Raw genomic sequence first — 24465 nt, 5'->3', positions numbered from 1 at the left:
ACTCAACAGGCGCTCGCTAACAGCAGCCAGCCGAACATCGTGGCCAGGATGAAAGCCCTCTGACGTCCTTTGTCTCGGTGCGGGGGTAGGGGAAGTGAGGCTGGGGGCTGGGGGGCTGGGGCTGGGGGGAGGGAGATGGGGAGGAGGAGATGAGGGCTGGGGTGGTGTTGGTCAGTGTGCTGCTGATACTCGACCCTGTGGGACGCAGCAGAGCAGTCGGCACGCACACGGCCACTTTTGCCGCACCCACGCGGCGGGCAGGAGACGGGCAGAGAGACAGCGGGGAGACAGGGGGGAGAGAGAGAGAGGGGCCGGCTCGCAACAATGGCTATGCCGCTCAGGAGTTGGGTCTTCAACGAAGTGTGGAAGCACTGCTGCCTGGTAAGGATCACTCGCAGGGAATGGCTCCCCGACACGGCGAGTTGGGGCGTGCACCTACGAACACACATACAACACACAGACAACACACAGACACACACAGACACACACACAGACACACACAGACACACACAGACAACACACAGACACACACAGACAACACACAGACACACACACACAGCGTGTACACACACACACAGACACACACAGCGTGTACACACACACATACACACAGCGTGTACACACACACACAGCGTGTACACACACACAGCGTGTACACACACACACAGCGTGTACACACACACATACACACACAGCGTGTACACACACACAGCGTGTACACACACACATACACACACACAGCGTGTACACACACACACACACAGCGTGTACACACACACACAGCGTGTACACACACACAGCGTGTACACACACACACACAGCGTGTACACACACACACAGCGTGTACACACACACATACACAGCGTGTACACACACACACAGCGTGTACACACACACATACACACACACAGCGTGTACACACACACAGCGTGTACACACACACATACACACACACAGCGTGTACACACACACACAGCGTGTACACACACACACATACACACAGCCTCGGGTGAGAGTCCCGGCCACCACCACGAGTGAGGACGACGGCGATCTGCGCCGGTCCTGGGCCTCCCCTATGTCGACTCAGCCTCAAATGAGCACCTGGAGCCTGGCGTGGTGCTGCCCCCCCCCTACCCCGTTCCGGACTCCACAGGAGCTCGCTGACAGCACTTGCCCCTAACAGAGTGTGCGCAAGGCTACACGGGAGAGCTTTGTCTTTGTTCTTGTGCCGGATTCCACAGCCCGCGGCTGTGGGGCGTGACAGCACAAGCTGCTGCTGCTGATGATGATGCTGATGGTCATGATGATGATGATGCTGATGATGCTGCTGATGATCATGATGCTGATGATGATGCTGATGATGATGATGCTGCTGCTGATGATGATGCTGATGATGCTGCTGATGATTATGATTATGCTGCTGATGATGATGATGCTGCTGCTGCTGCTGATGATGATGCTGCTGATGATGATGATGATGCTGATGATGATGCTGCTGCTGATGATGATGCTGATGATGATGCTGATGATGATGCTGTTACTGATGCTGCTGCTGCTGTTGTCGTGGCCTGGAGCTGGAGCCGGGTCGCTTGCTGGAGTGAGGTGCTCGCCGCCGTGGGTCTCGCGAGAGGCTCAGAGACTCCTCGCGACTCGGTTCCCAGAGTGGTCCCCCGACTCACCACAATGACAATGTCCCCGCATATCTTTAGTGCAGTGGTTCTTCTCCTTCTTCTTGTTGACCTGGGGTGCGAGATGCCCTTTCTGGGGGTGCGAGACGTGGCCAGATCTTTTGTTGAAGGTAAATCATCAAAAACACAAATTAAGCCCGGGCACGTTAGCTGCAACTTACTTTTGTTTCATCAAACCCCACGTGGCTATGAACATTGTGCGTCTTGTGACGATTAAGAACCAAAGTGGCCCAGGCTGCAGAAAAGGTGAAGAACCACTGCTTTAGTCGATTCATCGTGTCAATGTTACGTACGGAAGGAAGAGCCTTCCAGACGCCGCCAAAATCCGCCGTGAAAAGAGAGAGTGGTGGAAATATAATCGAGTACGCTCTCTTTGGTCATCAATTACTCGGGTTCCCCTTGAAACATAGCGGCTTCCTTCACCCACCCACGGCAGGACCCCCCCCCCCCCGCCCCCCGTAAGCCGATGACATCACCAAGCCCCTCCCATCACCTCCCGTCCAGCGGCACGCGTCGGGTCGGTTGAGTGTCGGGAGACAATAATCGGGTATCCTCCGCTCGCCCGTGCAATCCGCTCGCATCCCTCCCCCTCTGTGGTTGTGTGCCGCGCGTGTCGGTGTCCACACAGATGCTGTGGATGGCTGCCACCACCTTCGTCTTCTGCCGCACGTTCCTGCTCTATTACTACGGCCCAGAGTACTACTACCTGCACAAGATGCTGGGGGTGAGACCTGCCGATGCGCCTGAGCGCTCTCCCCCAACCTGCGCCCGCCCCTTGACACTTTAGCTGTCCGGAACTGGTTTTTCGTGCCGCTGCAGCTGCCCGAGACATTTATTTTCGTTGTTAACCCACGTGGGAGCCATGGGGAAGTCAGCGGGCTTCTTCTAGACCAGGGGTGGGGAACGTCCGGCCCGCGGGCCGTATGAGGCCCGCAAAATCACTTGGTGTGGCCCTGCCAAGGCAACCGCAGGCGGGACTCGAAATTAAATACATCTAGAAGACAACCTGGAAAAGCAGTTGCGAGTAGCAGCAACATCATCAACACCAGCTACCATCATCACACGCCTCGCCAAAGAGAAGCAGTTCCAGCCATCGCATTAGGGGCGAGTTAATTAAATGTTTAACCAAATCTCACGGGCTAATTTTAAAGTTGATAATTTTGTCTGGCCCGCGAATGATGTTATAAATATCCAAATGGCCCCTGGCAGAAAAAAAGGTTCCCCAGCCCTGTCCTAGATGGAGGAGCGAGACGGTGTGGGGCGATTGTTTTTAGCAAGATGCGTCGTTGAGGAGTAGGGAGGGCTGTCTGACAGTGGCCTAGTTTTTTTAATGCATTGCCTGAGGTCGTTGGAAAAGATTTGAAACTAATTACTTTTGCGAGGAAATTTTTAAAGAAAACTTAAAATTGTGAGCAAATGAATCTGCACAAAAATGCGAGGAAATTCTGAGATACCTGGACGAGAATTCTGGAAGTTTGGAATTAATCTGGGAGGAGAGTTCAATGAGATTCATCGAAATCTGGAGATCTTTTATTTGAAAGTAAAAAAAATCCAGAATAATATCCGAGAGAATTTTGGGGAAACAAATGAAGAGCGATCAGAGAAATGTGGAGAAAAAGTTCAAGAAAATTCGGGGAAATCAAAGAAATTCTCAATCTGGAGAAATCTTGGAGAGAAAAAAATTCTCAAAGCATTCTGGGATATCTTGAAGAAAAAAATCTGAGACAATCCCATTAAATTTTGATATAAATTGGAGAGATCTGGAGAAACTCAGCAGAGCCGGCTCCCGAGTGGCGTCCACCACCACCTGGCGGCGTCTCCCAGCCGCAGCATCGCCCCTCGCGTGACGAGGAGGAGGAGCGGGAGAGGAGTCCCCGAGAGGGTGACGCGACGTGGGGCCTGAGGAGCGAGACGCGGGGAGGGACGTTCTGGGCCCGGGGTGACGACAGCCCTGGGACGTGGACGGTGACGATGGTGACATTGATGATGGTGATGATGGTGATGATGATGGTGATGATGGTGATGATGATGGTGGTGATGATGGTGATGATGGTGATGATGGTGGTGATGATGGTGATGATGATGGTGATGATGATGATGATGGTGATGGTGATGATGGTGATGATGGTGATGATGGTGATGATGATGATGGTGATGGTGATGATGATGGTGATGATGGTGATGATGATGGTGTTGATGATGGTGATGATGGTGATGATGATGGTGATGATGGTGGTGATGATGATGGTGATGATGGTGATGATGGTGATGGTGGTGATGGTGATGATGGTGGTGATGATGATGATGGTGGTGATGATGGTGATGATGATGGTGATGATGATGGTGATGATGGTGATGATGATGGTGATGATGGTGATGATGGTGATGATGGTGGTGATGATGATGATGGTGATGATGATGGTGATGATGATGGTGATGATGATGGTGATGATGTTGATGATGGTGGTGATGATGGTGATGATGATGATGGTGATGATGACGGTGGTGATGATGATGGTGATGATGGTAATGATGGTGATGATGATGGTGATGATGGTGATGATGATGGTGATGATGATGGTGATGATGATGGTGGTGATGATGGTGATGATGGTGATGATGGTCACGTTGATGATGGTGATGATGATGGTGATGATGGTGATGATGATGGTGATGATGATGGTCATGAGGATGGTGATGATGGTGATGATGGTGATGATGGTGATGACGACTATGATGATGATAGACCAAGTGCATTGCACTTCTAGGGGCCACGTAGAGAGACACAACCCAGCAGCATCAAGGCCCTCACCTGTCATCGCGTGTCCCAGTGGGATTCATGTTTGTGTCAAGTGTCTGCGCGAATTGGTGCGTGGAATGTGTCTGCGGGTGTGTCCTTGGGGAGCGGTGGTGCAGCGGTTAGCGCTACGCTGCGCTACGAGCCCGGCGACCCGGGTTCGATTCCCGCTCACGACAAACACCGGTGGCGATTGCCTTAACCGGTCCTGGGCCTCCCCTAGGTCGACTCAGCCTCAAATGAGTACCCGGTGCGATGTATAAACACCGCCACTGGGGAGACAAAGGCGGCCGGGCGTGGTGTTGGCCACCCACCCACTCGTGTGCCGTGCCGGCCTTATAGGTTCTCGCTAACAGCACTTGCCCCTGCAGTCTGTTAAGGCTACACGGGGGATCTTTGTGCGTGTGGGGAGAGGCGGCGTAGTGGGTCTCCCCCTAGATCGGCTCGGCCTGAAACGAGCACCGGGCGCGGGTGACGTTGGCCACCCGCCCTTCCTCAGTGTGCCGTGACGACCTTCATCAGTGTGCCGTGACGACCTTCATCCGTGTGCCGTGACGACCTTCATCGGTGTGCCGTGACGACCTTCATCAGTGTGCCGTGACGACCTTCATCGGTGTGCCGTGACGACCTTCATCAGTGTGCCGTGACGACCTTCATCAGTGTGCCGTGACGACCTTCATCAGTGTGCCGTGACGACCTTCATCGGTGTGCCGTGACGACCTTCATCAGTGTGCCGTGACGACCTTCATCAGTGTGCCGTGACGACCTTCATCAGTGTGCCGTGACGACCTTCCTCAGTGTGCCGTGACGACCTTCATCAGTGTGCCATGACGACCTTCATCGGTGTGCCGTGACGACCTCCATCGGTGCCCGGCAGCGACACTTGCCCCACGCTCTGTCTTGACAGCCCCTCGGAGCAAGTGTTGCTACCGGGGGGGTATTTGTCGCAGTTGGGGGGGGTGGGGTGCCCGTGCGTGTCGGTGTCTCAATGGGGGGGTCTCCTTCCATCAGCTAGGATTGTGCCTTAGCCGTGCCTCAGCTTCCGCAATCAACCTCAACTGCGCCCTCATCCTGCTGCCCATGTGCCGCACCACGCTTGCGCTGCTGCGGGGATCACGGAGGGTGAGTCTCCACCAACCACAAACCACCACCACCAACCACCACCAACCACCAACCACGACCACCAACCACCACCACCAACCACAAACCACCACCAATGCATCTTCTCACCGTGGTCGCGTGGATCCTTCTCCCGGTCCTTCGGTTTTCCCCTCCACATTTAGAATCATCGTATGATTTACAGTATTTGGCTGCTGCTCTAGATGTCCGCGTGATGATAAGCCACTTCGTTGAGCTATTAAAAGTGATAGCCAGATCGCTTATGAAAAACAAATCTACATCGCTCAGTGGGCCTTACCTGGTAAATCAAACAGTCTAGTTTATAACGTCCTGGAAGTCGTGAGTTTAAAGCAATGTTACGCTGCGGCCAACACGAGGTACAACCCACGAGGTCACGGCCACGGGAGGAGGTGCTTTGTTTTCATGCCTTGGGTTGTTGCTTCCGTCACCGTGAGCCCGCGTGCGTACATGTTTGTGTACGTGTTTGTGTACGTGTTTGTGTACGTGTTTGTGTACGTGTTTGTGTACGTACACACGGTGAACTTCTTTCGCACCGTACGTAGCCAACCTGCTGACCGTGTGCCTCGCCTGGGCAGGTGACGAGTCGTGGAACCCGGAGGCTTCTGGATCGGAACAAATCATTCCACGTCGCGTGCGGGATCGCCATCGCCCTGTTCACAGGTGACGTGCCGCCACCCTTTCAAAAACCATCGCACCATCCCGTGTGTGTGCGCGTGTGTGTGTGTGTGTGAGTGTTGTGTGAGTGTGTGTGAGTGTGTGTGCGCGTGTGTGTGTGAGTGTGTGTGAGTGTGTGTGAGTGTGTGTGCGCGTGTGTGTGTGAGTGTGTGTGAGTGTGTGTGAGTGTGTGTGCGCGTGTGTGTGTGAGTGTGTGTGAGTGTGTGTGAGTGTGTGTGTGCGCGTGTGTGTGTGTGAGTGTGTGTGAGTGTGTGTGAGTGTGTGTGCGCGTGTGTGTGTGAGTGTGTGTGAGTGTGTGTGAGTGTGTGTGTGCGCGTGTGTGTGTGTGAGTGTGTGTGAGTGTGTGTGAGTGTGTGTGCGCGTGTGTGTGCGCGTGTGTGTGCGTGTGAGTGTGTGTGAGTGTGTGTGAGTGTTGTGTGAGTGTGTGTGCGCGTGTGTGTGTGTGTGTGAGTGTTGTGTGAGTGTGTGTGAGTGTGTGTGTATGTGAGTATGTGTGTGTGTGTGTGTGAGTGTGTGTGAGTGTGTGTGTGTGCGTGTGTGTGTGTATGTGAGTGTGTGTGAGTGTGTGTGTATGTGAGTGTGTGTATGTGTGTATGTGAGTGTGAGTATGTGAGTGTGTGTGTATGTGAGTGTGTGTGTATGTGAGTGTGTGTGTATGTGTGTATGTGAGTGTGAGTGTGTGTATGTGAGTGTGTGTGTATGTGAGTGTGTGTGTATGTGAGTGTGTGTGTATGTGAGTGTGTGTGTATGTGTGTATGTGAGTGTGTGTGCGCGTGTGTGTGGAGACCGCTTGGTCTTTTTCACTCTGCGCAAGCCAGGCTATGCCAATGACATAGTAACTTTTTGACAGTTTCAAAAATGATGAAAAATAAGAATCGGTTTTGACCCTTTCTGGCAATACAACTGGAGTTGTGTTAAGATGTTCCAACACCAAATAGACACCTTTTGCGAGGCATCAAGTCTGCTCTGATAATAGACATGCATTGCCCTTGGAACTGATTGGCCCACGCCAATGGATATATAATTATCAGAGCATACTTGTTTGCATCTATTGCCACGAGTAACGTGTGATTAATGCAGACTTGATGCCTTGCAAAAAGGTTTATATTTGCTAATTGAACATCCTAACACCACCTGTGTTATTGCTAGAAAGGTTAAAACATACTAGAATTTTTCAACGATAGTTTACATTTGTAAAGTGGTGAATTTCATCCGTAGACACCCGATGCACCACCGCCGTGCACGGAGAGCGAGGAAGATGCTGCCAGACCACCACGTGCCCCCCCCCCCCTGACTCCGACTCAGCCCCTCCCACAGACTTCTGGAGGCCGTGGCCATGTGACCTCACGCCCCCGACTCCCCCCCCCCTCTCGCCCCTCCCTGCAGGCGTGCACTGCGCAGCACACATGGTCAATGCCTGGAACTTCTCCGCCCATCACTCATCGCAGTTTCCCGAAATCAATGTCGTGCGATATCGAAACGAGGTGAGCAGTTTGGAGGGGGAGAATATTTAGGAGTGAAGTCAAGATCGCATTTGACTGTGAATTCGAATTGACTCTCGCGCTCACAAATCGATTCTCGATGCTTCGTGCAAATGATGCGAAGAGTCCGATTGCATTCCCGGCCACGGCTGTGACGTGGGTGGCGAGCGAGATCCGAATCGGCTCCTGCCCTCCCCACGCACACGCGCCGGGTACGAGCACGAAGCTGCGGGCAGTCCAGCGACATCCATAGTTGTACTCTACCTCGATACCCCTTCCCTTCACCAACCCGCACTGCCATCGTAGCGAAGTGATGTCCGTTGTAATCCTGTAATCCTGCGTGCGTTCGGAACCCGAATTGGGTATAACGCGATTCACGTACGAGGGAACGCATTTTTTGAAAAGCGCGGTTGCGAATTGGTTATGGCGCGGCCCTTTTGCCGGCATCCAAAATGATTAAGAATAAGAATATGGTTTACCCTTAACAGCTATTTTATTGCCAAAAATGGTAAAACCTATTCTTGTTTTTTCATCAATTTGGTTATAACGCGATTGAGCGGACGGAACTACGTCGTGCAAACAGGAATGAGCAGTCGTACGGCTGCCTCGGCCTAGCGTCACACAACAAGGCGTTGGGATGCTGCTGGATTATTCTACATGCTACCTAGCATCACACAACAAGGCGTTGGGATGCTGCTGGATGATTCTAGACGCTACCCACGCAACTCAGTCTTTGTTCGGCCTGTGTACGCATCTCACGCGCTATCACGGACTGTGCTCTACCCCTAAATTACATATTGTATTTATTGTAACGCGATAGTTCCATAACGCGGCGTTCTTCAGGAACGCGAACCACTACAGCGTTGCAGGGGAACAGACGCCACGTTTGGTCAAACAAAGCTGCATTGTATGCGGTGGGGAGGCATTGTTATTCTGGGTAGCAAAACGTCGGAGAGAGCCGCAGCAGCAGCAGCAGCGGCGCGAATCCCCGCACGGTGATCCACTCTGCTCGGCGTTTTGTGAGTGGCAGTGAATGCAGTTCAATTGACACAATATGCATCTATTTTCAGGATCCAAGGAAAATCCTTTTCACAACGGGTATGTTTTTGGATTCACATTTAAAACAAATGCAAAACGGACGTTTGTGCGCGCGTGTGTTTATGTTAATGGTGAGCGGTGGCGCGTTGGTTAGCGGAGTGTGCTTCGAACCCGGCGACACAAGTCCCATTCACGCTCACAACCGACATCAGTGAATTGACCTCTGTGAAATAGAGCTTTATAGCTCTTCGGATTCCTCCAGGAAAAATACATTTTCTGATTTTGAAATATCAGCACTGGGGAGACAAAGGTGGACAGGCGTGGTGCTGGCCACACACCCCCTCGTGTGCCGTGCCGGCCTTCATAGGTGCTACTGGCTAACTTGCCCCAACAGTCTGTTAAGGCTACACGGGGGATGTTTGTCTTTGTGTCGCTCAGTCCCAGGTGTTACGGGGATCCTCATGGTCGTCATCCTCTTCCTGATCGGAACTTCATCCACTCGACAGATCAGGTGGCGCACTCACTCCTGCCGCTGAAAGTCACTCAGACCGCTACACGGCAGATCCTCACACTGAGATCCTCACACTGAGATCCCAACACTGAGATCCTCACACTGAGATCCTCACACTGAGATCCTCACACTGAGATCCTCACACTGAGATCCTCACACTGAGATCCTCACACTGAGATCCTCACACTGAGACCATTACACTGAGATCCTCACACTGAGATCCTCACACTGAGATCCTCACACTGAGATCCTCACACTGAGATCCTCACACTGAGATCCTCACACTGAGATCCCAACACTGAGATCCTCACACTGAGATCCTCACACTGAGATCCTCACACTGAGATCCTCACACTGAGATCCTCACACTGAGATCCCAACACTGAGATCCCAACACTGAGATCCTCACACTGAGATCCTCACACTGAGATCCTCACACTGAGATCCTCACACTGAGATCCTCACACTGAGATCCTCACACTGAGATCCCAACACTGAGATCCTCACACTGAGATCCTCACACTGAGATCCTCACACTGAGATCCTCACACTGAGATCCTCACACTGAGATCCTCACACTGAGATCCTCACACTGAGATCCCAACACTGAGATCCTCACACTGAGATCCTCACACTGAGATCCTCACACTGAGATCCTCACACTGAGATCCTCACACTGAGATCCTCACACTGAGATCCCAATACTGAGATCCTCACACTTAGATCCTCACACTGAGATCCTAACACCAAGATCCTCACACTGAGATCCTCACACTGAGACCATTACACTGAGATCCTCACACTGAGACCATTACACTGAGATCCTCACACTGAGATCCTCACACTGAGATCCTATTACTAGGGATCTAACACTGAGACCATTACACTGACGCTGATGCCGAGAGCCTCACCTCCATTGACCACTGCTGCACAAACAGCCGGGTGCGCCACTTCTAGGGGGGATGTTGGCCGATGGGCCAAGAACAATAATCGCCGGGTGGCAGCCCAGGAACGGAACGCGCCCGAGAGGACGTGACGCCCAAGCAGGAGACGGAGCGACGATGATGAGATGAACTCGCGAGGAGAGAACGCCCCGCGGGGATTGTTACATTCTATGAACTATTGTATTTTTGTTTACCAGGCAAGGCCCACTGAGTGATATAGCTCTGCGTGGCTTGGTCAGGAGGCCTTCATCCAGAATCTGAATATTTATTCACACTGTAGGAATCCGATGAGCTATGAAGCTCTTTATTCACAGATGTCCAGTCGGGCACGGGGTAAGGAAGTCACAACAACAAACAGTGCAAAAACATGATAGGAGAGTACAAGAAAGGTAAACAAATCACCCAAATAAACACAATACACACTCAACCATCCCCATCCTACCAGACAAAGCCCACTGAGGTGTTAACTTATTGTTCAAAAGCGACCTGGCCACAAATGGTAGCTCAGTGGATCGACCATTGCTGGTGACGACGACGACGATGCTGACGATGACGCCACATGCTGTGGAAGCTTCCTTTCAAAATGTAATCACCTGACGGCTTGCTGTCCCCTTTGACTTGCAGAGTGACTTCCTACAACGTCTTCTGGTACACCCACAGCCTCTACCTCGTCTTCTTCCTGCTGCTGCTGCTGCACGCGACCGGGTGAACCGACACGGAACACCGTCCTTGACGTCACAGAGGATAGGGCAGGCAAATTTGGAGGTTGTGAGTAGAACGTATGGGCAGGAAAGTACTGAACTAAGCTCGCCGTACTTTAATGTTTTACGTCACCATGTAAGGCCTCTCTGAGCCACTATACAGCTCGATGGTTCGAGAAGCGACCTGGCTATTGCAAATGAGAGCTCGACCAAGTGGGTTACGATCACGTGGAAATGTACAGCGGCCAAATGCGTGGACGGAAAACCCCACGGGACCCGGAGAAAACATCCACGCGACCACGGGGAGAGACACACATGATCGGGATGGGTGGGACGTGGGTGCATGGTGGAGGAGGAGGAGGGCAGGAGTGGCACCCACAGAGCTCAACGACCACAGGGGGCAGTTGTAGGTGGTGGGCAGTTGTAGGTGGTGGGCAGTTGTAGGCAGTCGCCCTCCAGCAACAACAGAGGGCAGAGGAGAGACGCTCAAAACAACGAGCGGAGCGCAGGGGTGGCTAAAACACAGCAAGTTGGCACAGTAGGGGGCACAGGTGGTGCATCGGTCAGTCATCTCAGTCAGTCACGTGGCCTTACAGTGCACACAGCCTGGCACAAGCGCCGTGGTGATGTCACCGTCACTTGGTGGCGAATGGCGGTTGTTGTTGTTGTTGATGAGACTGTGAGAGTGACCCCTGGAGATCAGGAGCCGGCTTGTAACAGCCAAGGCGTCTGGCAGGAGGAAAGGAGGCGACTGTGAAGGTGCGGTGGCGTCGTTGTGACGTTGGTCCCGAACAAAATGTTGCCAAATTTGAACATTTAGCGACCAATATTCTTCATAATGAAGGTTTTACGGGTGAGATCGCGTCAGTATAAGTGTGTTGTAAACCCGCCACCACCCGACATAGCCAATTAGTAACGTTTGTCACGTATTTTGTCCGGCTAAATCGCCCGATGATGCTGGATGTAATTACCAGCGAGACGTCGTATTCAAATTGTGAATGTTGTGCATTTACTCTCCACCACACCGGTGGGCTGAAGTAGTAACTAATTGGCATGTTTTTTGTTTCGATTTAAAGCTTTCGTGACTGCAGGGATTCATCTTCTTGGTTCTTTCGGTAAAGTCACGTAGAAGGGAAGTAATAAAATAATAAAAAATAAAAATAAAACATAATAAAACAATTCTCACGTGTCCTGCAATTCGCTGCGAGAAGTAATGTGAATTGCAGGACACGTGAGAATTGTTTTATTATGTTTTATTTTTATTTTTTATTATTTTATTACTTCCCTTCTACGTGACTTTACCGAAAGAACCAAGAAGATGTTTTTTGTTACATAACAAACCTTACTAACTGGCTGTGTCGGATGGTAGTGGGTTTCACGACACATTTATATTTACGCCGATCTAACCCAGAAAACCTTCATCACGAATACAATTTTAAAATGTGCTTTACAATTACTCAATTAGTGATGCCACATTGCAATCGTGGCCCCCTACCACAGAGACCTGGCAGGACCCTGCTGAGAGCGAGGCTTGGGACTACGCGAGGCTTCCCGGGCACACGGGCGCAGCAACAGTAATGATTATAACAAATGAATGAATGCATCTCCCTTGTCTATTACAGCGGAGTTCTCAAAGTGCAAACAAACCTCCTGGAACATCCGCCGGGATGCGATACACACGGGCGGCCCGGCAACGCCACATCGCTTCCCGGCGTCGGCATTCCTGAGCCCCTTCCCGAGGGATTTGCCGAGCCGGAGCCAGGGATGGCGAAGAACTCCGGGGTGGAATGCCGTGAGCTGCCCAGATTTCAGTCGCAAATTCCCGAGGTGGGTGTGGGAAGGTTTCCCCCCGCACCGTGCGTGCATCTCGGTGTTTTAACCGCGGTCTGCAGCTGTTCCCGCGCTAATAATATCTGTGAATGCCAAAATCGCGTCGGGCGGTGGAGGGTTCACGACAAGAACGTTCGAATTAAACGACCCACCCACCACCACGTGGCCCAGCCCGGACACCAACAACGGACTCAATCGTAGTAGCAGCGGCCGCTATGGAAACCTACATTGCAGGTTGACCCCTCCACCTGTCTCCCGCTTGCCTCTCCCTCCATCTCCACCGCCTGTGCTGCGTCAATCTCCCGGCCGATCGGCGGTGGCGGTGGCGGCAGGCCTGGCTGTGGGTGTCGGGCCCCTTGTGCCTCTACTGCGCCGAGCGAGTCTACCGCTTCATCCGCAGCAGCCGAGCGGTCACCGTCACCTCGGCCGCCCAGCACCCAGGCAACGTCCTGGAGATCCGCATGCTCAGGCCGGGCTTCGCCGCCCGGCCGGGCCAGGTAAGCAGACGAACCCCCATGTCGGCAGTCCGGGGCTCTTAATCGTAATTAAAATAATTAATGGTTCGCATTTACACGGCCTCATTCGTGCAAACGGCACTGCGGCAATTTTGAGCCATCACAACAGCCGACGCCTCAAACAATACAGCGTGCTTCAAAAAAATGTTAACACTTATATGGGATTATCGTTTTTCATGGGAAAAGAACGGATACTACACCGTAACATGATAACAAATACATGTTAATAGCTTTAAAAATCAAAGAGTCTCCACTTGTTCGCCATCATTGTCAACGCGCGCCTGGAATCTTCTCCAGGTGGTCTCCAGAGCCTGGAGGCACATTTCTTGTGGTGTTGTTGCAAATTCTCGTAAGTGTTAACATTCCTTTGAAGCATCAGAATAAAAAGTTCCGACAAGCTTTCAGGATGTAGAGCTGCGATTCCCATCGGAGAGGAACGCCCCCAAGGAAAACTTCTCATCGGCAAGGACACGCAAAAATATACGAGAAGCCTACCAGGCTTGAGCCGAAGTCATGTAAACACCGGCGATGCTCGGCAGAAGCCACAGCAGCCTGGAGGATTCCTGGGCTCAAGCACCAGCGGGCGGAGAGCCTGCCACCAGTCGGACTTGTGACATCGTGTGAACCTTCGCGATAGAACCAACCGGTGAACAACAAACAAACGCAGACTTCGTATCCAGATGCAGCGAGGTTGGCTCACCGCCGCCTTCCCGCTCATTTGAGCGAGACGCAAAACAATGAAGGTGATGATAATTATAATTCGCGTCGGTATGGAGAATACACGCGACAAGATAACTCGGCAGACAAAGATGCCTCGTCCCATTGCCACTGCTACGCGAGGGATGAGCCAATCTCTGCTCTTATTTATGGCTTCCGTTTCCGGCCATGGCCAAACCATCAGTGTCCTTGACCTCCCCACGGATGACGCAGCCTTAAACGAGTGCTGCTGCCCGATGTCCACGTCAGACAAAAGGCAGAGCCGGGCGTGGTGCTGGCCACACCGCCGCCGCCTCCCGTGCCGTGCCGGCCTTAATAGGTGCTCGCTAACGAACAGCAAATGCTCCGTAAGGCTAAACGGAGGAACCTTTGTCTTTGTGCGTGCGCACGTGTGCGTGTGTGTGTGCGCGCGTGTGCGTGTGTGTGTGCGCACGTGTGCGTGTGTGCGTGCGCGCGTGTGCGTGTGTGCGTGCGCGCGTGTGCGTGTGTGTGTGCGCGCGTGTGCGTGTGTGTGTGCGCACGTGTGCGTGTGTGCGTGCGCACGTGTGCGTGTGTGCGTGCGCACGTGTGCGTGTGTGTGTGCGCGCGTGAGTTAGTACGTGCTGCTACATTGCCCAAGTGTCTCAACGTTTGAGTCTCATCCATTCACCCTCACAGAGGTAAGAGAGCCACTCGCACGGCACGCCCAAACAACAACAACAATCACCAGCGAAGCGTCACGCTACTCACAGCTGCAAATGTCGTGGGTTTACTCTCAAACACACAACCGGTTTGCGCTAAACTAGTCACTAACTGGGCTCGTTTTGTTAACGTGACAAACCTTACTGATTGGCTGTGTCGGCTGGCGGTGGCGATGTTAACGACCAGATTTAAATATTCACGCGATCTAACCCAAAAAAAACTCCTAAACTTTACTGTGGTGGGTGGACTTTAGAAACTTGCGCCAGTTTCATTTTTTTAACTGCCGTGCCGGGAAATGGAATCGAGCCGACGACCTCCTGGTGATGAGTCGAGTGCACTGATCGCCACCAACGCTGCTGTGGTAGCTCCCTCTCAGCCATCATTGGTATCACCGTCATCATCATTATTATTATTGCTACTGCTACTATGAGCCTTTTGCCCGTCCAAGGACGGGCGTATTGCAGTAAATCTGAAACTTGCAAGCGAAAAGCAGACCGCGACGTGATATCCATTGCATCCATTCGCGTGCAGTTTGTAAGGGCGCGGTGACACAGACTTACTTCATTTTAAGGTTATAATCCCTTGTTCATCACAACGTCCTTTTTACTTCGATGTCTCAACAGCGTCACGGAGGTCGCGTGACGTGAGGGTTGTTCTGCCTTCGTAGTGAGGGTTGTGAGTTGACGCCGAGGAGGGGGGAGGAGGCGCCTCGCCCCCTACCCCCATGTCGAGTGACGTCACCCGCTCATGATTATCACTGATGGGGGGGGGGTCCATGTGGAGGACCCCACCTGTTCATGATTATTAATGAGGGGGGCTGGTCGAAGTGGAGTGACGTCACGTGCGTTACACACTGTTGGGTAAACATTGTCGTCAATCACGACTCGATATTTGTTGCTGTTGCGAGGTTTACAAACAGTCCACGGTGAGGCTATAACTCTATATATCATTTTAGTTGCCCCGGTGTGAATTGGGTTTAGAAGAAGATCGTCTCACAGCGACACTGCGTGCGAGTTTGACAAAACGCCCGGTGTGCAGGAACAAACACCAGCCAGTGTGCGCCGACTGTAGTTGACGATATACGTCTTCGGGAACTGTTATTTTTCACTTGTAAATGTTTTAATTTTTTTGACATTTATGTTCAATCGTTGGAAAAACACTTTTTATTACTTGTTTATCTGTTTGAATCGGGCCCCCCACCCCACCACCTTGTGGCCGACTGGGCCCCAAATCGTCGCATAACCTTGCGGGCACCCCCCCCCCCCTTGCGTCCCTGCTAGCAACTATGCCGCACGAGCCACGGTGGAACGACACCGCGAGTTGCCGGGCGCTCGCCTGCCAGCCAGTCTGTCAGCCAGTCTTTCAACCAGTCTGTCTCTCGGCCAGTCTGTCTATCAGCCTGTCTGTCTGTCTATCAGTCAGTCTGTCTGTCAGTCTGTCTATCAGCCTGTCTGTATGTCTATCAGTCAGTCTGTCTGTCAACCTGTCTGTAAGTCAGTCTATCAGCCAGTCTGTCAGTCTGTCTATCAGTCAGTCTGTCTGTCTGTCTATCAGTCAGTCTGTCTGTCTGTCAGTCAGTCTGTCTGTCAACCTGTCTGTCAGTCAGTCTATCAGCCAGTCTGTCAGTCAGTCTATCAGCCAGTCTGTCTGTCTGTCTATCAGTCAGTCTGTCTATCAGCCAGTCTGTCTGTCTATCAGTCAGTCTGTCTGTCTGTCTATCAGCCAGTCTGTCTATCAGTCAATCTGTCTCTCGGCCAGTCTGTCTATCAGCCTGTCTGTCTATAAACCTGTCTGTCAGTCAGTCAGTCTGTCTGTCAGGCTGTCTGTAACAAGAGTGCTGACCCTTTCTGTAAATAAGACAGCTGCCAAGACGTCCAAACACCGAACAGAAACCTTCTGCGAGTAATTGTGTCTGCATTAACCACACGTACTTGTGGTGAGCATGCAAACAAAAACATTCCCTGGCATTGTGCGGTGCATTCTCTTTGAAACTGGTTGGTCTACACCAGAGACGGCCTTCTTGAGGGCCAAGTCTCAACCATTGTTAGACCAGAGAACGTCAAAAGGCGGACAGCGCAAAGACATCTTAACATCTCAACACAACCGTTTTTATTGCCGGAAAGGGTCAAACCTATCTTTATACTTTGATCCTGGCAAGAAAGGTCCCACGTTGTCAGCCTGTCCGTCTGCACGCCTTGCGCGTCACGTCACCACAGAGCAGAGGTCGCAAACGGGTTTTGATTCCTTACCCGTACCCGGCCACACCAGGGTCGCAAATGGGTACCCGTACCCGTACCCAGCCGGGTACGGGTACCCGTTCCCTACCCGTACCCTACTCGAAATGAGTGACAAACGGTTACTCACCAGTGACTCACGGCCTACCCGTACCCATACCCGGCCGCACCAGGGTCGCAAACGGGTACCCGTACCCGTACCCGGCCGGGTACGGGTAGCCGGGTATCGGGTAGGGTACGGGTATCGGGTACCCGGTTGCGACCTCTGCCACAGAGCGAGCGCGTTGCGTCACCACAGAGCGAGCGCGCCGCGTTGGTGTTCGGGCCGAAGAAGGCGAGACTCGCGCCGTCCCAGAGGGAATGTTGGCTCAGTGTCCCTGACCGAGCTCCAGGACCCCGGCGCTAGAAACCAGAACCTCGCTCGGAGCCCCGCGCTGGCCGCCAGCCGCCTACACGACGCTCGCCAGCCTGGAATGAGCTCATACGACGTCGAGAAATAATATTACTGCGCTTGTTTATATTTCTCCAGGACAACCTCACTGAGGTCGCCACCGTGGCTAGGGGATGTTAACTGCCTCGCCTGCTATGCAGGAGGTCGTGGGTTCGGTCCCAACGCTCATGCCTGCTATATATTTTAAGTTGGCGTGTCTCTCTCTCTCTCATCATCATCGTGGTGGCTTTGGAGATGTTAACTACCTCGCCTGGTATGCAGGAGGTCGTGGGTTCGATCCCAACCCTGACGCCTGCTGCTGTATATTTGGAGTTTACGTGTTCTCCCCGTGGTCATGTGGATTTTTCTCCAGGTCCTCCGGTTCTCCCCTCCACATTTAGAATCAACGGCAGGCGTTTAGAGCGTTTGGCCGCGATATATTTCCATGCGATAAGCAACTTCGTTGAGCAATCATTTGTGATATCCAGGTTGCTTAGAAAAAAAGCTACATAGCTCAGTGGGCCTTACCTGGAAAAAGAAAAATAGTTTATCTTCTTGGTTCTTTCGGTAAAGTCACGTAGAAGGGAAGTAATAAAATAATAAAATAATAAAACATAATACTATAATTCTCACGACGTTTCGGCTACAACGCAAGTGTGGTGCGTGACTTTACCGAAAGAACCAAGAAGATGAATCCCTGCAGTCACGAAAGCTTTAAATCGAAAAATAGTTTAGTTTTAACTTTCTTTCCATTCGTAAAATCATTTTTCAGGAGGCAGTATTTTGCAGTAGAGGGCGATGTTGCTGCATGTGATTCCTATTGGGCAAATTGCAGGTGATATCTGAGCATTGGGATGTTTGGCCAATGCCAGTTACCGTGCTAATTCGCTTCGCTTTCATCGTTAGCTTCTTTCGTATGGATTCATAATGGCGGATTAATAATGTAAGTTTAGATGTTCTTGTCCACTCAGCAAAGCGGATCTCGTCCATTCCTCCTTTCAAGGAGTGAGTGGACGGTGGAAGTGGCAGCAGCGGCTGAGTGTTCACGACGCGCTCCACGGTTTGGGGTTCGTGGCTGCGCACGCGCAGGCCGCCGGATCTTGGACGCACCGTTTGTGTATCGGTGGCCACAATCAGCCGCATGGCCCCACCGGTCTCTCATCCGGTCGACGGTCGGCTCCCTGTAGGGGAGAGAGAGAGAGCACAAACTCCACACAGGGAGAGGCGCCCGAGTCGGGAGTCGAACCCCGGCACCTTCTCGCTGCGTCGCCGCCGCCGCGCTGCTCTACCACCCTGGGGCTCGGTACAAACATCGGCTGACGTCTTAATCGGCTCTCGGTCCAGACGACGCGGCCTGCCGCCTCCCCGTGCAAACGAGCGACGAGGTGGGAATCATCTCCGACGGCCGCCCCGGAGACAGCGGTGGACATTCCACATTCCCGTGGCAGGGGTTGGTGGTGTGGCGGGTGGGGGGGCAGTTTATGTACCGCTGCTCGATTGATCGACCCAAAGAGACGATGACGTCGACGACGCTCAGTCGCTTGTAAAGTGCCGTGGGCAAGCGTCAGGCCGGGGCGGTGCCCGTGTCAGGGGCAGCAGTGCGCCTGGACCAAGCGCGCACAGCGGCCGCCCTGGTCTCGAGCAGGGGCACAACGGCCTCTTGCCAACGGGGGATACGACTGTGGGCCTACGTCCATTCTTCCTGACTCACTTTTACCGGATTTGCTACGGATGTTTTTTTTGTTAACCCTTATACAACAACATGTTGGATATAACTATATATATTAAGTTTAGTTGCGCCGTGTGCTGGGTTTAGAAGAAGACAGGCTCACAGTAACAGTACTAATAACACGTTTAATGGTGCAATGCTCACGATTAAGCTTCAAATCAGGATTAAGTTATCGTGCGTCTTGCTTTCTTGCCAGCCCCACCGCTCTAGGATTTCCTCAAAGGGGGTGGATCGCGCGAATTTGTGCCGCTCTCATTGATACGATAGCCAGATGCCTAAATGGGGTTTGGTCCATCCATGGAGGTTATTTTTAACGAATCCACATTTTTTCGAAAAAAAATTCTGAACATGTTCATACTATGTGTTGATTCGGGACCCCCCTTGTGGCCGACTGGGCCCCGACTGGACTTCTGTGGAAGAGACCTTCATAACTCATCGGATTCCTCCGCCATAAATAAATATTCTGATTCCGATTCGATGCGTTGCATAACGCCGCCACATACCCCACCCCACCAAAGTTGCGCTCATGGCATCGGTGTGCAATGTGATGCCAGCGTATCGTCATCGTCGGCAGCCATGTTCACTCCACTGCTGCTTGAGAGCCCAGCCACCGCCACCTCTCACGGCGCCGGCTCGCGAGCTGATGTCACCGCTCCGTCTCCTGGGCGGGCGTGAACCCCGCGGTCGCGTTCCATTCCGTTATTTTTATTTCATTCGAGCCGTGACATGTCCAGCCCCCTAGAGCCTTACAAGAGGGAACTGCCCCTCCACTTGAGGCCCTGCCGCCCAGCAGTGGCATGAGGAGGCAATTGCGGGGCTGCCCCTGCATCTTCGCGAAGGCAGCAGCAGCAGGCGCACAGGAAACCCCTCTCCCAGCCTCGCCACCCCCCCCCACACAACAATCCACCCACTTAACAACCCCCCCACTCAGGGGGTTATGTTTGAGGGTTAAGTGCTTCCAGATGTCTCTCAACGCATGGCCGCTCTTCACAGCTGTCTGCGGCAGGAAGGTGAACCGCAGAGACGGAGCGGCGTGCTCGCTCGCTCGCCGCGTCTTCACGCCGAGCTCAACACGCCGCGGCTTCCTCCGGGTGGCGGCGCTTTCGCGTGTCCCTGCCGCACCACTTGAAGCTTATTCTGGGACGCTCAACCCGGGGACACGGCGTGCAGCTGGCGGCAGCCGCCCTCCCCTCCCACTTTCGTTAAACATAGCCACGCCCACCCGACCGCTAGCACCGCCCCCACACAGATGTTGACTACCTCGCCTGGTGAACAGGAGGTCGTGGGTTCGATCCCGACCCTGACGCCTGCTGCTGTATATTTGTAGTTTGTAGTCTCTGTCTCATCATCATCACAGTGGCTAGATGTTAACTATCTCGCCTGGTATACAGGAGGTTGTGGGTTTGATCCCGACCCTGACGCCTGCTGCTGTATATTTGTAGTTTGTAGTCTCTGTCTCATCATCATCACAGTGGCTAGATGTTAACTATCTCGCCTGGTATACAGGAGGTTGTGGGTTTGATCCCGACCCTGACGCCTGCTGCTGTATATTTGTATTTTGTAGTCTCTGTCTCATCATCATCACAGTGGCTAGATGTTAACCATCTCGCCTGGTATACAGGAAGTTGTGGGTTTGCGTGTCTCTCTCATCATCATCATCACGGTGGCTAGGAGATGTTAACTATCTCGCCTGGTGTACAGGAGGTCATGGGGTTGATCCCGACCCTGATGCCCGTTGTATATTTGGAGTTTGCGTGTCTCTCTCTCTCTCTCCACGTGGTCGCGTGGATTTTTCTCCGGGTCCTCCGGTTTTTCCTCCACATTTCGAACCAACATCACGCGTTTAGAGTATTGGGCTGCTACACGTTTCCGCACGATAAGCCACTTCGTTGAGCTAGCATTTGTGGCCAGGTCGCTTCTGAAAAATATTTGCATAGCTCACTGGGCATTACCTGGCAAAATACAACATTGTTTCGTAGTTTGAGTGAGTGGCCTTCCCTCTTAACAATGGATGCTCGGATCGCCAGATAGCCCCACCGACTACGCAGGTAGCTCCGCCCACTACCCGGTTAGCTCCGCCCACTACCCGGGTAGCTCCGCCCACTACCCGGTTAGCTCCGCCCACTGCTCAGGCAGCTCCGCCCACTGCTCAGGTAGCTCCGCCCACTGCTCAGGTAGCTCCGCCTACTGCTCAGGTAGCTCCGCCCACTGCTCAGGTGGCTCCGCCCACTGCTCAGGTAGCTCCGCCCACTGCTCAGGTCGCCATGCCGTTCATCTTCGAGGTTTTTTGGGTGAGATCGTGTAAATATATAAATGTGTCGTTAAGCCCACCACCACCCGACACAGCCAACTAGTAAGGTTTGTCACGTAAACAGAACATGTCAATTTGTCACTAGTACAGCAACACCGGTGCGTTGGAGAGCCAAGCCACGACATTTACAATCTGAGTACGACGTTTCGCCAGTAATTACAACCAGCTTCATCAGGCGACGGCCAGATTTGTGAGAAGTCCACCTGCTTCGTTCCTTAAATGGAGTGGTAGATGTGATGACGTCACTTGTGTGATCTTCCTGCGCGAAGTGGGGGGGGGGGGTTAAGGAATGTGTATTAATGACTATGGGTTTCCATTGCCGAGTGTGTTATTTACATGGCGATCAACGCACATTATGCATGCACATGTTGCTTCCAAGCAGCACTAAGTCTGTAGCTATCCGAATGGTTACAATTATTTTAATTTCTCTAACTTTCGATAGATTCTCTAATTAGTCTTGGCCAGTAGTCACTAGTTTTGCAGGCAACTTAAACATTATCCAAATCAATTGAGTGCCCTCGTTGGCACGCGTGTTCTGCTACAGCTGTCTGTCTCTGTCTCTACACAGTCACAGACAGACAGACTTGTCTCTGATGGAGTCTCTACACAGTCACAGACAGACAGAGTGGTCTCTGATGGAGTCTCTACACAGTGACAGACAGACAGACTTGTCTCTGATGGAGTCTCTACACAGTCACAGACAGACAGACTTGTCTCTGATGGAGTCTCTACACAGTCACAGACAGACAGAGCGGTCTCTGATGGAGTCTCTACACAGTCACAGACAGAGCGGTCTCTGATGGAGTCTCTACACAGTCACAGACAGACTGGTTACTGAGAGTATTATACCAACATATCAAGTGTGTGTTTTAGCAACATGAGCTTGAAATGAAAATAGCTTCATTGCACTGGTTTGCTCATTCTGACTTCCTAAACTGCCACGATTTTTTTGGTTTTAAATCATACAAAAAAAAACAATAAAAATCATATCCACCACTGTCATCCGAAAACCGAGATAGTGTGGAGGATTTCCAGAATGGACCCTAGAGGGGTCTGTAACCCAGCACAAACATCCAAAAATAACAAACATCCATCAAGAACACATTCACGTCTCGTGTCTGACTCCAGCGCAGCAGCGATCGCGGGCTCAGCTCTGCCCCTAACCTCCTAAATGTGGCGCAGCGGTGGCTATGCGATGTTAACTCCCTCGCCTGGTGTACAGGAGGCGTTGGGTCCTACCCAAGTCACCTTGTGTGGGTGCGGTGGGGTTCAGCTATGGGAGGAGACCAGACGACCTAAATAAAAACCCGTGCAGAACAGGCGAAGAACGCGCACAGAATGGCACCTTACCGTGAGGCGCAGGATGTTACCCGCTGTGCCAGCCTGCCACCCAGAACGTCAGACATCGTACCACCAACACGACAAAGCGGCGCAGCCCGAAGACGCTTGCTCGCCAGCCGCCCGGCAGCACGACTGTGGCCCTGAATGGGCACTACGATGGCTAGGAGATGTCAATGTTGTGGATTTGCTCTCCAACACACCGGTGTGCTGAACTAGTAACGAATTGGCACGTTCTGTTTACGTGACAAACCTTACTAATTGGCTGTGTCGGGCGGTGGCGGGTTTAACGGCACATTTATATTGTTACGCGATCTCACCCACCTGTAGTATGGATGGTGTATCCCGTCGGCATGCTAGCGGCTTCTCAGACGATGTTTGTGGCAACCGGCGGTGGTGAAGCGGTTAGCACGACACTGCGCTTTGAACCCGGCGACCCGAGTTTGATTCCCGCTCACGGCCAACACCACTGACGCCTACTGCGGAGACAAAGGCGGTCGAGCGTGGTGCTGGCCAACCACCCTCTCGTGTGCCGTGCCGGCCTTTATAGGTGCTGCTACTCGCTAACAGCACTTGCCCCAACAGTCTGTTAAGGCTACACGGGGTTAAAGAAAGCTGTCTCTGGTGTGGACCAATCAGTCTCAAAGACAATACATTATACTACCAAAGCATGTTTTGTGTTTGCATGTTCACCACAAGTACTGTGTGGTGTTAATGCAGACAGGATTCCTTGCAAATGGTTTCTGTTTGGTGTTTTAACATCTTAACACAACTCCTGTTTTATTGCCAGAAAGGGTAAAACCATATTCTTTTTCTTAATCATTTTGGATACTGGCAAAAGGGCCGCGCCATGACCAATTCGCAACCGCCTTCTTCAAAAATGCGTTCCCTCGTACGTGAATCGCGTTACGCCCAATTCGCGTTCTGAACGCACGCAGGATTACAGGAGCACAAACAGCACTCCACTACGATGGCCAGTGCGGGTTGGTGATTGGTCAAGGGGAGGGTAAAAACCTTTTTCTTTGTCTGTTGGTGGCTTACGATGAGCGTGGCCGCTCTGTCACCTGTGGAGGCGGCAGCAGCAGCAGCGGCGGCGGCGGCGGCGAGGGTTGGTGGTTCACGCAAATGTCTGCGGAGCTCCCTGTCCCCGTGGGGGCGTCGCGTGCGGAGGCGCCAGGCCCCTGGCTCTCCGGAGAAGGCGGCGGTACCTCACGGCAACGTGCCGACCAACGCGATCCGTTGATTCTTCCGCGCGGGATACAGCGTTGCGCCCTCGCGGGCTTAGCGGGTAGCGCCGCCGCGCTCTCGAAGCCGGCGACGCGAGTTGGACTCCCACCCGCGGCGAAATAACAGCGGCTGGGTACACGCCGAGGTCGGCTCAGCCCGAAATGAGTCCCCGGTGCGGTGGGTAAGCATCGGCGTTTGGGGAGACGAGGGCTATGGCCACAACAGCCACCTCGTGTGCCTTGCAAGCATTCGTGGGTGCTCGCTAACGGCACTTGCCCAGATATTCTGTCAGAGGCTACATGGGGGATCTTTGTCTTTGCAGTGCCCGCCAGACTCGAAAGGGAACTTTGCCATTCATTTGCGAGTGCTTGGGGACTGGACAGGCAAGTGTGACCACGCTGCGAATTCACCAACACTTCGCCGAGATTATTTGTACGTTTCTTTTAATAACATGTGTGTACGAGAGTTTACATTTCTC

At 52.6% G+C, this 24465-nt stretch overlaps 1 protein-coding gene across 1 annotated transcript in view; it reads left to right on the top strand.

The window, feature by feature from the left end:
- Positions 1-247: 247 nt before the first annotated feature.
- The window catches only part of NOX4 (NADPH oxidase 4), a 33908-nt gene continuing 9690 nt past the window's right edge, over positions 248-24465 (top strand). Inside the window, 12 exon segments of the mRNA XM_078880447.1 lie at positions 248-381; positions 2317-2412; positions 5497-5607; positions 6201-6285; positions 7687-7784; positions 8852-8879; positions 9258-9330; positions 10899-10979; positions 12598-12802; positions 13138-13302; positions 14634-14696; positions 24310-24433. Of these exon segments, the coding sequence (XP_078736573.1) occupies positions 325-381; positions 2317-2412; positions 5497-5607; positions 6201-6285; positions 7687-7784; positions 8852-8879; positions 9258-9330; positions 10899-10979; positions 12598-12802; positions 13138-13302; positions 14634-14696; positions 24310-24433 (1186 nt within the window). The 5' untranslated portion in view covers positions 248-324.

This window comes from Lampetra fluviatilis, chromosome 57 (genome assembly GCF_964198595.1).
Source record: "Lampetra fluviatilis chromosome 57, kcLamFluv1.1, whole genome shotgun sequence".
Classification (NCBI taxonomy): Eukaryota; Metazoa; Chordata; class Hyperoartia; order Petromyzontiformes; family Petromyzontidae; genus Lampetra; species Lampetra fluviatilis.
This window is presented reverse-complemented; position numbering and strand designations above follow the sequence as displayed.